This window comes from Oncorhynchus mykiss, chromosome 13 (assembly GCF_013265735.2).
Source record: "Oncorhynchus mykiss isolate Arlee chromosome 13, USDA_OmykA_1.1, whole genome shotgun sequence".
NCBI classification, from domain to species: Eukaryota; Metazoa; Chordata; class Actinopteri; order Salmoniformes; family Salmonidae; genus Oncorhynchus; species Oncorhynchus mykiss.
In genome coordinates this window covers 66,797,464-66,815,869 of record NC_048577.1, presented here as the reverse complement: position 1 = coordinate 66,815,869, position 18,406 = coordinate 66,797,464, and the positions used below count along the sequence as shown (strand labels likewise).

Here is an 18,406-nt window from a genome sequence, read left to right as displayed (position 1 = left end):
CTGGTCCGTTTGGAACAACTTGGGGAAGCTCATGGGAGACGGTGTGGCCACATTACCATAACGCTGTTTATATAATAGCCTCAGATATGAGGTTTACATCTAATTGTTGTATAAGATGAATGAGTGAGTATGATACTGTTTATATAAGAGCCTCAGATATACTGTTTGTTTAACTTCTTGATTCTACTTGAGACGCATATGTCTCAAGTAGGCACCTGGAAATGCAAATGCGCTACGCTAAATGCTAAATGTACTCGTTAAAACTCAAACCTTGATCAAAATTCACAAGCAGGGTATTGAATTAAAGCTACACTCGTTGTGAACCTAGCCAACAAGTCAGATTTTTAAAATGCTTTTCGGCGAAAGCATGAGAAGCTATTATCTGATAGCATGCACCACCTCAAAATGCCTGAATGCGACGTAAACAAAGACTCTGCTTATCCGACGCAGCACAAAACGCAGAAATAAAATATAAAACATTCATTACCTTTGACGAGCTTCTTTCTTGGCACTCCTATATGCCCCATAAACATCACTATTGGGTCTTTTTTTCGTTTAAATCTGTCCATATATACCCAAAATAGCTTTCTATGGAAGCTGTGTCATTCAGAAAAAAACATCGTTTTTAAACGCTGCGTAATTTTTTTAAATTAAAAAAGTCGACGATAAACTTTCACAAAACACTTCGAAATCCTTTTGTAATCCAACTTTAGGTATTAGTAAACGTTTATAATCTATCAAAATGATTACAGGGCGATGTATATTCAATAGCTCCTCGTCTGCAAATCAATGGCTGCCAATGTCCTCATTCACAGCATCCTGGTGGAGACTGGAAGAAACGGAATCCAGATAGTTGGATTTTCCAACAAAAAATTCTATTGAAAATGACGACAATGGCGACATCGTGTGGAATTTGTATGAATTGCATGCAGGTCAATATTAAATTTTGTCCCCTTTTAACAACTCATGGAAGTGACTTATGGAAATTATTTTTAGCTTTCAGAGAGCAGTTTTTCTTGCGTTTTTCAATGAAACACACGATCTGTTATAGTCACAGCCGTGATTTAACCAGTTTTAGAAACTTCAGAGTGTTTTCTATCCACACATACTAATCATATGCATATACTATATTCCTGGCATGAGTAGCAGGACGCTGAAAAGTTGCGCGATTTTTAACAGAATGTTCGAAAAAGGAGGGGGTAGAAGTAAGAGGTGGTGTAATATGATGTTGGACTGTTTAATGAAGAAAAATACAATTCCCTTTTGATTTGCCCCTGAGCCCAGTTAGGGTCAGGCCTCCTGGACCGCCCCTGAGCCCAGATAGGGTCAGACATCCTGGACCGCCCCTGAGCCCAGTTAGGGTCAGACATCCTGGACCGCCCCTGAGCCCAGTTAGGGTCAGACATCCTGGACCGCCCCTTTTCTGCAATTCCGAATAAAACCCCAACTTTGAGAAACTATCAACATGTTTTTCTCTTTACGGGAGGACAAGGGTTGCAGACCATTGCTGAATCTTTTAACCACATGGTTTAACACTTAGACTATCAATATCGACAGAATAAGAACAAGTCTTTGATATTAATTACTAGTCTGCAGCTAGATATTCAGCATCATTGAACGCAAAGAATGACAACCGCTGAAACATCCATTCTATAACGAAATGAATGTCACTCTGGACAATCCATTCTAACCACAACCGAGAGAGAGCAAGAGAGAGAGAGCGAGAGAGACGGACAATTCTACAAAAGAAACAAACTTTTCACCAGCGATCAAGACGACACACTGAGCGTAAATATATAAATTGATTGTAATTGTTCCCGAATGAGTGAGCGTTCATGTGTAAAGCATTTCAATTGTTATAATTATTAACTCTGTAGTGATTTCTTAGTTGACCCCCACTTCCACTTTCGTTGAACAAGCCGCCATGCCAGTTTAGCCAAGGCAAATTCCCCTATCATTTCTTGTAACCACATTTACCTTGTTTGTTTGTTTGTTTATGCATTTCCGTGAATTACTTAGTTAGTAATAAATAAATGATTTAAGACAATTGATGTATGGATGACTCATAGTGAAGACTGGGTTCGTGCAGATAACCAACAATTTACGACGTTTGGAATGAGACTAACGTGAGGTAAAGTAAAAAATGCATTAATTCGAAGATTAATTGATCAGATAAAATATCTGAAAAGTTATTTTAGGAAATGATAACTTTGTAATCTGAATATTTTTCCTTGGTGCCCCGACTTCCTAGTTAAATTACAGTTACATGATTAATCAGTTGATCACGTAATAACAATTACAGAGAATCTTTGATAAAAACTATAAGTCTTCAATTTAATGATAGTAAAGACACGACACCGTATATAATGTCACCTTTTATTATTAATAAAATAAAATAATAATATTATTTTAAAACATGTCTGTTTGTGGAGAAAAACTTCCTAAGTGAAGAACAATAAGAAGAACAAGAATAATAATATATAATAATGTAATATAAGATAACATGTTTCTAAACAAACTAAATTAATCCTGATGATGCCATGATTAATACAAATCATGAATGAATCAAGAATAATAATGAGTGAGAAAGTTAGAGGCTACAACAAAACATGCTAACCTCTCACCATTACCAATAACAGAGGCTACAACAAAACATGCTAACCTCTCACCATTACCAATAATATGAATACCTTTTAATAAAATGTGACATTCTGTAATGTTACCTAATTTAAAGCCATCTCAAATCCAAAATGCTGGAGCACCAAATGTAAAACTGTAAGCTTCACTGTCCAAACACATATGGTGTGGACTATGTGTGTCTGGTAAACACATGTGGATCTGGTGAACAGTTATCACTTGTTGACCAACTACAGGAATACTGACCTCAGAGTCTCCAGTTTACAGTGGGGATTCCCCAGTCCAGCAGAGAGCAGCTTCACTCCTGAATCCTTCAGGTCATTGTTACTCAGATCCAGCTCTCTCAGGTGTGAGGGATTTGACTCCAGAGCTGAGACCAGAGAAGCACAGCCTTCCTCTGTGACTAGACAGCCTGACAGCCTGACAAAGAGATCATCATGACTTCACAAACACACTGTTAATTTGGAAGTGTAGAAGGCATTTGGTTTATTCTCTCAACCAATATCTTCCGTCTCCTAGAATTGTATTGTCATATTGTTATACTAATGTGAAAATCAATGAATTTATTCAATATGTTTTTCAATATAATATTATACACATATTATAATGCATATTTTTCTCTAAACTGAATATTTCTTCCTGATGATTAGTTCTTAAATGTCATTTTATTTACTCACAGAGCAGCTCTGGAGGCTTTGACCACTGGCAGCAGCCTCAGAAGACCTTCCTCTGATCTGGAGTATTTCTTCAGGTCAAACACATCCAGCTCCTTTTCTGAAGTCAGCAACACAAAGACCAGAGCTGACCACTGTGCAGGTGACAGTTTGGGTTTTGAGAGACTTCCTGATCTCAGGAAGCTTTGGATCTCATCCACTAGAGAATGGTCATTCAGTTCATTCAGACAGTGGAACAGATTGATGCTCCTCTCTGTAGAGGGATTCTCCCTGATCTTCTCCTTGATGTACTTGATTGTTTCTTCATGGCTCTGTGAGCTGCTTCTTGTCTTTGTCAGTAGACCTTGTAAGTGCTTCTGATTGGACTCCAGTGAGAGGCCCAGAAGGAAGCGGAGGAAAAGGTCCAGGTTTCCTGTCTCACTTTGTAAGGCTTTATCCACAGCACTCTTATAGAAAGTAACTTCAGGCTTGTCTCTGAACGGCGAAGAAAAGATTCTGGACTTTGTTTGCAGTTTGTTCATTAGATTCTCATTGTTGTTGATGAATGAGAGGAACACATATACAGCAGCCAGAAACTCCTGAATGCTCAGATGAACAAAGCAGTAAACCTTGTCCTGGTACAGCACACATTCCTCTTTAAAGAGCTGTGTGCACAATCCTGAGTATACTGAGGCTACATTGACATCAATGCCAGCCTCTTTCAGGTCTTCTTCATAGAAAATCAGATTGCCCTTCACAAGCTGTTGAAAAGCCAGTTTTCCCAGTGACAGAATGCTCTCTTTATTCCAGTGTGGACCTGTCTCTTCTTTCCCAAGATACTTTTCATTCTTCTGTTTGGTATGAAACACCACAAGGTGTGTGTACATCTCAGTCAGAGTCTTGGGCATCTCTTCTCTCTTATGTTTCAGCATGTGTTCAAGGACTGTTGCAGAAATCCAACAGAAGACTGGAATGTGGCACATGATGTGGAGGCTCCTTGATGTCTTTATGTGTGAGATGATTCTGCTGGCCAGGTCCTCATCACTGAATCTCTTCCTGAAGTACTCCTCCTTCTGTGGGTCATTGAACCCTCGTACCTCTGTCACCTGGTCAACACACCCTGAAGGGATCTTATTGGCTGCTGCAGGTCGGGTAGTTATCCAGAGGAGAGCAGAGGGAAGCAGATTTCCCTTTATGAGATTTGTCAGCAGAACATCCACTGAGGTTGACACTGTGACGTCCCAACAGATCTTGTTCTTCTGGAAGTCTAGGGGCAGTCGGCACTCATCCAGACCATCAAAGATGAACAGAACTTTGTACTTGTCGAAGTTGGAGATTCTTGATTCTTTGGTTTCCATTGAGAAGTGATTAAGAAGATCAATGAAAGTGTTTTTGTCCTCTTTCATCAAATTCAGCTCCCGGAAAGGGAGTGAAAATACAAATTGGACATCCTGATTTGCTTTTCCTTCAGCCCAGTCCAGAATGAACTTCTGCACAGAGACTGTTTTTCCAATGCCAGCGACTCCCTTTGTCAGCACAGTTCTGATAAGTTTGTCTTGTCCAGTTAAGGGTGTGAAGATGTCGTTACATTTGATTGCAGTCTCTGGTCTTGCTTGTTTCATGGTTGTTGTCTCAATCTGTCTCAGCTCATGTTCATTATTAACCTCTCCTGTTCCACCCTCTGTGATGTAGAGCTCTGTGTAGATCTTATTGAGAAGTGTTGGGTTTCCTTGTTTAGCGATCCCCTCAAATACACATTGAAACTTCTTCTTTAGATTAGATTTGAGTTCACGTTGGCAAGTCAAAGCAAGCTCATCTGAATGAAGAAATACCACAGAGGATATTATTAATATTACTGTTTTAACGCCTACAGTATTGTAGGACTGTTATAAAGTTTTACATTATAATAATTTATTCTCTTAACTTCTTGACCATACTTGAGACTTCAGTTAGTGCTAAATACGGCTGCTAGAATCCTGACTAGAACCAAAAAATTTGATCATATTACTCCAGTGCTAGCCTCTCTACACTGGCTTCCTGTCAAAGCAAGGGCTGATTTCAAGGTTTTACTGCTAACATACAAAGCATTACATGGGCTTGCTCCTACCTATCTCTCTGATTTGGTCCTGCCGTACATACCTACACGTACGCTACGGTCACAAGACGCAGGCCTCCTAATTGTCCCTAGAATTTTTAAGCAAACAGCTGGAGGCAGGGCTTTCTCCTACAGAGCTCCATTTTTATGGAACGGTCTGCCTACCCATGTCAGAGACGCAAACTCGGTCTCAACCTTTAAGTCTCTACTGAAGACTCATCTCTTCAGTGGGTCATATGATTGAGTGTAGTCTGGCCCAGGAGTGGGAGGGTGAACGGAAAGGCTCTGGAGCAACGAACCGCCCTTGCTGTCTCTGCCTGGCCGGTTCCCCTCTTTCCACTGGGATTCTCTGCCTCTAACCCTATTACAGGGGCTGAGTCACTGGCTTTACTGGGGCTCTCTCATGCCGTCCCTGGAGGGGGTGCGTCACCTGAGTGGGTTGAGTCACTGATGTGGTCATCCTGTCTGGGTTGGCGCCCCCCCCCCCCCCTTGGGTTGTGCCGTGGCGGAGGTCTTTGTGGGCTATACTCAGCCTTGTCTCAGGATGGTAAGTTGGTGGTTGAAGATATCCCTCTAGTGTTGTGGGGGCTGTGCTTTGGCAAAGTTAGTGGGGTTATATCCTTCCTGTTTGGCCCTGTCCGGGGGTGTCCTCGGATGGGGCCACAGTGTCTCCTGACCCCTCCTGTCTCAGCCTCCAGTATTTATGCTGCAGTAGTTTATGTGTCGGGGGGCTAGGGTCAGTTTGTTATATCTGGAGTACTTCTCCTGTCCTATTCGGTGTCCTGTGTGAATCTAAGTGTGCGTTCTCTAATTCTCTCCTTCTCTCTTTCTCTCTCTCGGAGGACCTGAGCCCTAGGACCATGCCCCAGGACTACCTGACATGATGACTCCTTGCTGTCCCCAGTCCACCTGGCTGTGCTGCTGCTCCAGTTTCAACTATTCTGCCTTATTATTATTCGATCATGCTGGTCATTTATGAACATTTGAACATCTTGACCATGTTTTGTTATAATCTCCACCCGGCACAGCCAGAAGAGGACTGGCCACCCCACATAGCCTGGTTCCTCTCTAGGTTTCTTCCTAGGTTTTGGCCTTTCTAGGGAGTTTTTCCTAGCCACCGTGCTTCTACACCTGCATTGCTTGCTGTTTGGGGTTTTAGGCTGGGTTTCTGTACAGCACTTTGAGATATCAGCTGATGTACGAAGGGCTATATAAATAAATTTGATTTGATTTGATTTGAGACGCAGACGTCTCAAGTATGCCCCTGGAAATGCAAATGCGCTACGCTAAATGCTAAATGTACTCGTTACAACTCAATCTTTGATCAAAATTCACAAGCAGGGTATTGAATTAAAGCTACACTCGTTGTGAACCTAGCCAGCAAGTCAGATTTTTAAAATGTTTTTCGGCGAAAGCATGAGAAGCTATTATCTGATAGCATGCACCCCCCAAAATGCCAGCACGACACGTAAACAACAGATTTTGCGGTAGCCGGCGCTACCCAAAACGCAGAAATAAAATATAAAACATTCATTACCTTTGACGAGCTTCTTTCTTGGCACTCCTATATGCCCCATAAACATCACTATTGGGTCTTTTTTTCGTTTAAATCGGTCCATATATACCCAAAATAGCTTTGTATGGAAGCTGTGTCATTCAGAAAAAAACATCGTTTTTAAAAGCTGCGTAATTTTTTAAAATTAAAAAAGTCGACGATAAACTTTCACAAAACACTTCGAAATCCTTTTGTAATCCAACTTTAGGTATTAGTAAACGTTTATAATCTATCAAAATGATTACAGGGCGATGTATTTTCAATAGGTCTTCGCTTGCAAATCAATGGCTGCTAATGTCTTCATCAACTACATCCGGGTGAAGACTGGGAAAATGGATGCCAGATAGATGGATTTTCCAACAATTAATTCAATTGAAAATGACGACAATGGCGACATCGTGTGGAATTTGTATGAATTGCAGGCAGGTCGATATTAAATTCTGTTCTCTTTTAACAACTCGTGGAAGTGACTTATGGAAATTATTTTTAGCTTTCAGAGAGCAGTTTTTCTTGCGTTTTTCAATGAAACACACGATCTGTTATAGTCACAGCCGTGATTTAACCAGTTTTATAAACTTCAGAGTGTTTTCTATCCACACATACTAATCATATGCATATACTATATTCCTGGCATGAGTAGCAGGACGCTGAAAAGTTGCGCGATTTTTAACAGAATGTTCGAAAAAGGAGGGGGTAGAAGTAAGTTAACTGACTGTATAAATGTGTAAATGTTTTCATAATGCATTACAGACTGGTGTGACTGATTATATTATTATTGATATCATTGATGGTCTTATTAATTTTGTCTCTCTCTCTCTAAATTAATCACCACAACACATCCCTGCTGCTACTTGATGAGGTCACTAGGTGTTGTGTTAAGTCTGCTACTACCGATTAACCGGAATGGCCGATTTCAAGTTTTTGGACACCGATTTTTTTCTCTTTTTTTCACATATTTAACTAGTTAAAGTCAGAACACATTCTTAATTTCAATGACTAGGAACGGTGGGTTAACTGCCTCATTCAGGGGCAGAATGACATATTTTCACCTTGTTGCTCGTGGGAAATAGTCCTATAATAACTAGTTAGTTAGCGTGCGCTAATAGCGTTTCAAACGTAACTCGCTTTGAGCCTTGGAGTGGTTGTTTCCCTTGCTCTGCATGGGAAACGCTGCTTCGGGGGTGGCTGTTGTCGTTGTGTTCTTGGTTCGAGCCCAGGGAGGAGCGAGGAGAGGGACGGAAATTATACTGTTACACTGGCAATACTAAAGTGCCTATAAGAACATCCAATAGTCAAAGGTTAATGAAATACAAATGTTATAGAGGGAAATAGTCCTATAATAACTACAACCTAATACTTCTTACCTGGGAATATTGAAGACTCATGTTAAAAGGAACCACCAGCTTTCATATGTTCTCATGTTCTGAGCAAGGAACTGAAACGTTAGCTTTCTTACATGGCACATATTGCACTTTTACTTTCTTCTCCAACACTTTGTTTTTGCATTATTTAAACCAAATTGAATGTTTATTTATTTGAGGCTAAATTGATTTTATTTATGTATTATATTAAGTTAAAATAAGTGTTCATTCAGTATTGTTGTACTTGTAATTATTACAAATTCATAAAAAATAACAATAATTGGCCGATGTATCGGCTTTTTTGATCGATTAATCGGTATCGGTATCTGCGTTGAAAAATCATAACCGGTCGACCTCTAGTTAAGGCTGCTACAATATCATTGAGTTACACAGCTACTTTAGCTGTACTTTAGCTACAGCTTTTAAATGTCATAAAAAAGCATTCAACATGAGGCAGACAGATCTTACATTTCTCCAGTGTGTCAGCAAGCTCCTTCTGGTTCATTTTCCTCAGGATGTGCAGTGTGATCTTCAGAGCCCCCTCTCTGGCACTGCTCTCCTGCTTCTCATCTTCAGCGTCCACCACTTCCTTATCCTGCTTCTGACTCTCAAAGCCTTCTGGGAGTTCTGGACTAAGAATCCTCTTGAACATCTTCAGCTCGTTCTTCACAAATGTCAGAATTTTCTCTTCAAGCATCTGGAATAAATTAAGAGACAAATGCTTTCTCATTAACACATTAATGAATGATTGACAGGTCAACTTTGCTTGAGGTAAACAAAAAACAAATGTACATAACAGGACCACATACACTGAATATGGAGGCCAGGTCTGTTTGATGACTCTGGGAAGACTGACCACTGAGAATCTCTGACTCTGATCCTGCCTTTTGGTTTCTGTGGACAAAACATGAGATTATATCTCCTCATCCAGGGAGTACACACACACACACACACACACACACACACACACACACACACACACACACACACACACACACACACACACACACACACACACACACACAAACACACAGGGAGGGAATGTTGTTTTTGTTTAATATTGTTTTAGGACTTTGAAAATGGACAAAATTATTAGCCTATGGATTATGAAAACAACAACAATAAATGGGAAAATGGGAGGAGAGTAATAACTAGAGACAGTGTTGTTTAACTCACTGACCATGACCCATGAGTTCTTCCTACCTTTGTTCAGTAGAAAAGTCTCCCTCTCTAAAGTATATAGGACGACCCATAGACCAGTCACTCTTCATGGACACACAGCTGGGAACAGGGGAGGCTGGTCTCTCCTGCTTGATTGGTCTTCAACACAACAGAGACAAACATTACATCTCTCATCTACTCTGAGCTCAGATGGGGAAACATAAGAAAAGTTTCACAAATAGAACTGACTTCCAGACGTTAGTTAATGGCGCGAGCAGTGGGTCATTTTTAATGACGAAATTAATTTAGCGTCGCGAGCGTTGTAGTCAGTCTGTCAGCCCCGCTAAAAGGCTGGTGTCGTTACTCTGCCTTCTCCGGGGGCATGTTGAGGTAAATTTAATAACCGGGAGGGTTGAATGATGTAATTTATTGGAAGGCTGGAAGACGCACTCTCGAGGTTGTTTACTCACAATATCAGATATTAAATTGATTTGTTATAATGAATGTATACTGAGGTTGAGGTTCTGACTAGTGATTATTTACCCGGGGTTCAATACCTGCTATTGAGGCGCCCTGAAAATAATATTCAAAAGTTTGGTCCTTGGATACAGAGGGGTTAAAACCTGTTATGGATGATGCGAATTTTCACAGCTTTTTGTTAAAAATCGCGCAACAGTTCAGCGTCCTGCTACTCATGCCAGGAATATAGTATATGCATATGATAAGTATGTGTGGATAGAAAACACTCTGAAGTTTCTAAAACTGGTTAAATCGGGTATGTGGCTATAACAGAACGTGTTTAGGAGTAAAAATCCCTGGTAAAACTGTTTACCAAAAACAAAAACAAAATATTCGTGCTCTATTCAATGAATTGTTTAAGACGAGAGAAAATATATACGAACCCCCTGTAAATGCCTACAGCTTCCACACGGTGTCACCATTGCTATCAATATCAGAATAATTTATCCTTGGTTACAACACGAATAGACCCCTCCCTTCTTGTGGCGCACCACAGTATGTTGTGAAACTGATAAAATGGACAATGTTTTCCAGACTTGCTGCTATCGAATACAGATCGCCCCGTGATCAATTTGATACATCATTAACGTTTATTAATACCTAAAGTTGGTTTAGAAACGTCGTTTGAAGTGATTTGTAAAAGTTTATAGGCAACTTTTGTAATTTTAAAAAGTGACGTTGCGTCTTGTAAATGGACTTTTTGCAGCATCAGACTGGCCTTCAGCAAATGACATTTTGGGTATACAATGACGGATTTAATCGGGAAAAAGACCCAATTGTGATGTTTATGGGACATATAGGAGTGCCAACAAAGAAGCTCGTCCAAGGTAATGAATGTTTTATATTTTATTTCTGCGTTTTGGGTAGCGCCGGCTACCGCAAAATCTGTTGTTTACGTGTCGTGCTGGTATTTTGGGGGGTGCATGCTATCAGATAATAGCTTCTCATGCTTTCGCCGAAAAGCATTTTACAAATCTGACTTGGTGGCTAGATTCACAACGAGTGTAGCTTTAATTCAGTACCTTGCATGTGTATTTTTATGAAAGTTTGAGATTTAACGAGTACTAAGTAAAGTACTATAGGTGGAGCTCTGAAATTTCCGCTGAGCGGTCCCTGTACAGGGACCACCTCCATAAAAGGTTTAAACACTAAAGTTATCGTCCATCTAGTGAAGAGAGGAGAACCGGACAGAGGTAGCCAGAATCCGTCAACGAGAGAGGGAGAAGCCTCACCGGGATTTAACAGGTGGAAGAAACAACCGGGGAGCTCCATCGGTCCACAAGAAATGCAGACAGCCGGTGATGATGTAGTGGTAGCTATGGTAACTAAGATTTTGCTGGTAGAGTAGCTAGCTAGCTTACCGAGCTGTACCGACTAGCTAGGATAACTAGGATGCTGCTGGTAGAGTAGCTAGCTAGCTTACCGAGCTGTACCGACTGGCTAGGATAACTAGGATGCTGTTGGTAGAGTAGCTAGCTAGCTTACCGAGCTGTACCGACTAGCTAGGATAACTAGGATGCTGCTGGTAGAGTAGCTAGCTAGCTTACCGAGCTGTACCGACTAGCTAGCAGGTCGTTCGTCTCGCTGATGATGAATCCAGTGAACCACAAAATGAAACAAGGATAGAGAGTGAAAAGGATCTGGCTACACTCACACTGTCTCTGACTGTAAAGAAAAAAGCAAATTGAACAATAAACTTCGGTGTCTCAACACTGTAACAAACTCCGTCGTTATTCCCCAAGATCACCTCAGTCCACTCTGCGCGTAACCGGACAATATCCTTGCGTGGACGCGGACAGTTCTGTACGTGGACGCGGACAGTTCTGTACGGGGACGCGTACAGTTCCAGAACGCGGACATGATCAGTGCAACACAATCAACTAAACCCAGTCTTTACAGTGGGTTACATTAGTAATATTCATTTTTTATTATTATGTAAAACAAACATTCTGTTTTTTTTTATAACAATATGTTGAGATCTGGGTCCATCTCGCCAAAGTGTCTCAGAGTAGAAAATTGGTCGTATAAGTGCTGAGAATAAAGACAGTTTACATTTATGGGTATAAATTAAAGCTATTTATGAAGTCTCTAGTCCCACCTAGTCAGCAGATATTGAGGACACCTCGTGAGCTGTCCTAAGTAGTTAAGAGTTAACAGCAGCTGTCCTAAGTAGTTAAGAGTTAACAGCTGGTGTCTTGATAATACTATAGAATAATGCAGTGAGTCAGTGGTTCCTGTGCCACATGTAACTGCTTTGTAGTAGTTTATAATAATGTTTTTATATTTCTATATGATCAATCCATAAATAATATAGACCTACATGCAACAGTATGTCTTGTGCTTTTGGCAATGAGTTATGTATAATATTTCTGTATAACAAGTGATACCATTTTGTCTTAATTTTGGCAGATTAACTCATGCTTATTTCTGAAGATTAACTCAGGTTCTCACCCAAAGGCTAAGGAGTTGGACCTGTGGCAGGAATTGGACTTGTGGTTGAAAGGTGGCTGGTTTGAATCCCAGGCCGGGTGCTGGAAAATACAGGCGGACTTGATCTGACCACTGGAGGGCTGCTGGGTTCACATCCTCAAAACATGAACCTTTCGTTGATCAGAACTCTAGAGGTTCTTCTTCACTGAACCCAAAAATATATATCACTTTTAGTGGTTCCATATATTAATGAAGTGATAGAAGCCTTTTTGGTTCTAGAAGGAACCTTATTTTCTGAGAGTGTAAAATAAACACGTTTTTTTCTGATTATTTAATTCTCTACATCGTGTTATTTCAAGTTCTCCCTTTGGAGGAAAAGCAACCAACATCATGTTGTTAAATAATAAGCCATAAGCAACCATTTCTGATTTAAAAAACTAATGTGAACATTTTTGGAAATGGCATTTTTGAAAGAAACTCAAAATAATTCCTAAACACAACTGTCATCTCACCTCTTAGCTTTGGTGTCAGGTCCTCCCTCTCTCTCCCCAGAGAGACTCATTTTAGAGGCAGGGTCCCCCTCATCTCTCTCCCCAGAGAGACTCATTTTAGAGAACTGACCCCTAAACAGAGATCCAGCATGTTGGTTGTGGTTAACACAGTAATTATTGAATGTCAATTGTTATAATTTATTAATAATCTCTTATAAAACATTTACTAACAGACATATCGAAACAGGTTATTTAATACAATCACATGAATATGTAGACTTGACATCTCTTCTCCATGGTAACTGTCAATAATAATAAGTCACTGTTAAGGTAGTTCTAGACATTACAGCAGCACAAGGCCATGTCTCACAATTATTTTTATTCACCTTTTTTATTTAACTAGACAGTTAAGAACAAATTCTTATTTTATTATTTAAAGGTGGGCTATTTATTGTATTAATCAAAAACAGGCTATTTATTGTCTTTCAATCTGTTATTTTCTAAATGTATCTGAGAATGTAGACAGAAGGGCTAAAACGGACATGATTGATCTGAGGGGGAAATCATTGATCCATTCAGAAAGCTTTTTTGCAACAAGTAAGAGATTTTATATTATGTAAAGTAGACTAGGTTATAATGTATAGTAGTGGGTTGTTAGTGATATGTTATATTATGTAAAGTAGACTAGGTTATAATGTACAGTAGTGGGTTGTTAGTGATATGTAGATGTTATATTATGTAAAGTAGACTAGGTTATACTGTATAGTAGTGGGTTGTTAGTGATATGTAGATGTTATATTATGTAAAGTAGACTAGGTTACACTGTATAGTAGTGGGTTGTTAGTGATATGTAGATGTTATATTATGTAAAGTAGACTAGGTTATAATGTATAGTAGTGGGTTGTTAGTGATATGTAGATGTTATATTATGTAAAGTAGACTAGGTTATAATGTATAGTAGTGGGTTGTTAGTGATATGTAGATGTTATATTATGTAAAGTAGACTAGGTTATAATGTATAATAGCAGTTTGTTAGTGATATGCAGATCAAGGTCTATACCTCGGCTATAGCCTACAGATCATAGATGACCAGTCTAAACCTGTTCAGATCAGTTCACATAATGTTATAGTCCTACCAGTAGCAGGACAGAGAATGTACTGTATATAACCTACATATCCTAGATGACCAGCCTAAACCTGTTCAGATCAGTTCACAGAGACCATCAGGTTTGTCAGCATGATAAGTGATCATAACTCAAACCTACTCTGACTATTTAATGTCTGACATCAACTAACCTTATAATAGTGTGTAGAAAGCCAAGACCAACGAGAGTTTGCCCATCTTTCCTACGTCTCAACACATTTATCTGACTTCTAATGTACTGAGAAATATGTGCCACAGTTTCAACAGCCATTTTGTAACTGCGTAGGCTACAAACATCCTTTTAATTTCATATGAGGAAATCACATAACTTACAGTCACTTGTGCAGCCGCCTGTTTTCTTACAGATGAAGTAGCTTTCATAGACAACTCATTCAACCAGCCTAAACAACAGTAGATACAAGATGTCAAATGGACAAAAGTGAATCCTGATAGAGTCATATACATTAGAGAGAGGTATATATATCCTGTTAGAGTCATATACATTAGAGAGGTATATATATCCTGATAGAGTCATATACATGAGAGAGAGGTATATATATCCTGATAGAGTCATATACATTAGAGAGAGGTATATATATCCTGATATAGCCATATACATTAGAGAGAGGTATATATATCCTGATAGAGTCATATACATTAGAGAGAGGTATATATATCCTGATAGAGTCATATACATTAGAGAGGTATATATATCCTGATAGAGTCATATACATTAGAGAGAGGTATATATATATCCTGATAGAGTCATATACATTAGAGAGAGGTATATATATATCCTGATAGAGTCATATACATTAGAGAGAGGTATATATATCCTGATATAGTCATATACATTAGAGAGAGGTATATATATCCTGATAGAGCCGTAGAGAGAGGTATATATATCCTGATATAGTCATATACATTAGAGAGGTATATATATCCTGATAGAGTCATATACATTAGAGAGAGGTATATATATCCTGATAGAGTCATATACATTAGAGAGAGGTATATATATCCTGATAGAGTCATATACATTAGAGAGAGGTATATATATCCTGATATAGTCATATACATTAGAGAGGTATATATATCCTGATAGAGTCATATACATTAGAGAGAGGTATATATATTCTGATAGAGTCATATACATTAGAGAGGTATATATATCCTGATAGAGCTGTAGAGAGAGGTATATATATCCTGATAGAGTCATATACATTAGAGAGAGGTATATATATCCTGATAGAGCTGTAGAGAGAGGTATATATATCCTGATAGAGTCATATACATTAGAGAGAGGTATATATATCCTGATATAGTCATACGCGTGGAAGACAGATGTTTTGCTCCAGATGTAGGATCTTAATTTGAGACAGTTTACGACAGCAGAAAAATGATGTGGATTATAATTAACATTTTAAAGTGGAAACAAACTTCAGAAGCCTTTTAAAACATCAAATACACTGCAAGTTTTAGTTTTCCTGCAACAGGGTGATCAAATTCAGATCCTACATCTGTACAGAGATGATGTCTTTATCTGAAAAAGGAAGTTTGAGTTATTAGCAATGAAGTTGCAACTGTCAGCTGCTGTAAACCTAAGTGATTGGATGTTATAGACCCTGAACAGTTTATTCCCCGTGGTTATAGCCTTTAGCTCTATGCTCAGTCTACCTAGTTCAATATATTGTTGTACGTAAACTTTGTGCAAACTCCACCGCCTGTATTCTGTCTCTTAATGTTTTCTTTCACTAGCAGCACCATGTCACCATGTTAAATAATGTGTTCAGATGGAGGATCTTTCCAACTCTGAGGACATGTCATTGTGATGTCATTTATTACATTTCAACCTGTTGATGAAGGCAACTAGAAGGCTGAACCCAGAAGACAACTCTAAATCAACACTTACTGATATTATCCTAAAATCCTTTGACTTGACCACGTCCAGTCAGCTCCATGTTGTATATTTAAACTGACACCAACCTGTCTCAGTAGAAGTAGACTGTTAGGAGTGTTGTACTGTCATTCACTATACTAACATTACACCATACATTTAATGTATCTACTGTTAGGAGTGTTATACTTCACTATACTAACATTACACCATACATTTAATTTATCTACTGTTAGGAGTGTTTTACTGTCATTCACTATACTAACATTACACCAGACATTTAATGTATCTACTGTTAGGAGTGTTTTACTTCACTATACTAACATTACACCAGACATTTAATGTCTCTACACACTTTACAATAATCCCTGGCAGAATTCTCACCTTGTAGCCTAAATTCTCAACCAGAACATGTCAAGTCATTGAGATATTTTCTGTTGTGTTCTGTATATTCTTAAGAGTGAGGTCTGAGCTGGAATGTGAAGCTAACTGAAGCTGGCTAACTTTAGAAAACCAGTATATCTAGCTAGTATCATAGTCTACCCCTCAGGCTACGTTCAGGTTTCAGCATCAGGCAGGTATCAACATGCCGAGTCGTAGGCTACAACCTGGGTTGTATTCATTAGTTTACCCCTCAGCCAACAGTTTTAAAATGTTGCATAAAACATAGACAGTTCTCTAAATGCTGTACAATGTGACCTAAACGGTTTCTGTTGTTTTGTTACGGTGGGCACTAATGAATGCACACAACCTGTTTGAGGAAGTGTAAGTTGTTGTTTGTCTTTCCACAATATGTATTTGTCTCTCTTTCACACAAAATACCTCCCTGAGTAAAAAGCATTAACAGCAGATTAGAAAGAGAAAATGTTTGTTTGTTGCTTGTTGTGTTTTAAGCCTGTTTTGAGAAGACAAGTCTATAGAGCTTTGATACAGTACACTCTTAGACTAAAGGGTTCCAATCTGGTCCTCCGTCTGTCCCCATAGGAGACACTTTTGGGTTCCAGGTAGAATTCTCCTGGCTTCTATGTAGAACCCTCTGTGGAAAGGGTTCTTCATTGAACCCAAAATGGTTCTACAAAGGGTTCTCCTATGGGGACAGCCAAAGAACCCTTTTAGATTCTAGATAGTGTAGGAGCGATCACCCTGGGGCACACAGATGGGCACAGAACAAATTCACCCCACGCATCTAATTAATATCAAACATTTTAAGGAGAGTAGGACTATTATAACACTGTCCACCAGAAATATCATCAACTATATGAATACACATAACAATATCATCAACTATATTAATACACATAACAATATCATCAACTATATTTATACACATAACAATATCATCAACTATATGAATACACATAACAATATCATCAACTATATTAATACACATAACAATATCATCAACTATATGAATACACATAACAATATCATCAACTATATTAATACACATAACAATATCATCAACTACATTAATACACATAACAATCGTCGTCTTACCTTTTATCTCTCAATAGAAACAGAGTCTGAATGATCATCAGGTCGTCAAAAGTTACTTTCATTTGCTCTGCTCATTTACATATCAGGTTCTGCCTGTTCTCTCTCCCACTCTCTTTACAGCTTTTACAATGTGCCTTGGCATACATTCTACAACTGTCTGGAACTCTATTGGAGGGATGTGACACCATTCCTCCACAAGAAATTCCGTCATTTGGTGTTTTGTTGATGGTGGTGTTCAATTGTGTTGAGACCTGGTGACTGAGACATGGCATATTGTGAAACATCAGCAAGTTCAGCAGTCTTCATCACTGAAGCGCCTGCCAAACGTGGTGTTGGGCTGTTGTGGTGTTGTGGTGACTGTATTCCTGCCACACCGTGTTGTGGTGTTGTTGTGGTGTTGTGGTGTTGTGGTGTTGTTGTGGTGTTGTGGTGTTGTGGTGACTGTATTCCTGCCACACCGTGTTGTGGTGTTGTGGTGTTGTGGTGTTGTAGTGGTGTTGTGGTGTTGTGGTGTTGTGGTGACTGTATTCCTGCCACACCGTGTTGTGGTGTTGTGGTGTTGTTGTGGTGTTGTGGTGTTGTGGTGTTGTGGTGTTGTAGTGGTGTTGTGGTGTTGTGGTGACTGTATTCCTGCCACACTGTGTTGTGGTGTTGTAGTGGTGTTGTGGTGACTGTATTCCTGCCACACCGTGTTGTGGTGTTGTGGTGTTGTGGTGTTGTGGTGACTGTATTCCTGCCACACCGTGTTGTGGTGTTGTGGTGTTGTTGTGGTGACTGTATTCCACACCGACAGTCATGAGTAATGATCGCAGTCAAAACGTGAAATGTAATTTTGAGAATTAAGTCACCATTTTTTGATAGTACAGTCGTGGTCAAAAGTTTTGAGAATGACACAAATATGACTTTTCACAGTCTGCTGCCTCAGCTTGTATGATGGCAATTTGCATATACTCCAGAATGTTATGA

The 18,406-nt window shown here is 39.2% G+C and overlaps 1 protein-coding gene and 1 pseudogene across 2 annotated transcripts in view; both read right to left on the bottom strand.

Moving 5' to 3' along the window:
• LOC118938463 (NLR family CARD domain-containing protein 3-like) overlaps positions 1-9,728 on the bottom strand; it is a 62,082-nt gene extending 52,354 nt beyond the window's left edge. The window contains exons 1-3 of one of the 2 annotated variants that reach the window (XM_036942483.1): positions 9,505-9,728; positions 9,111-9,195; positions 8,770-8,998 (exon numbers count right to left, since the gene is read on the bottom strand). In XM_036942483.1, the coding sequence (XP_036798378.1) occupies positions 8,770-8,998; positions 9,111-9,195; positions 9,505-9,572 (382 nt within the window). In that variant the 5' untranslated portion in view covers positions 9,573-9,728. The remainder of the gene's footprint in view (positions 1-8,769; positions 8,999-9,110; positions 9,196-9,504) is intronic. The other variant, XM_036942481.1, reaches the window with a different exon arrangement.
• The window catches only part of LOC118938461, a 942,996-nt pseudogene extending 925,471 nt beyond the window's left edge, over positions 1-17,525 (bottom strand).
• Between the last annotated feature and the right edge of the window lie 881 nt (positions 17,526-18,406).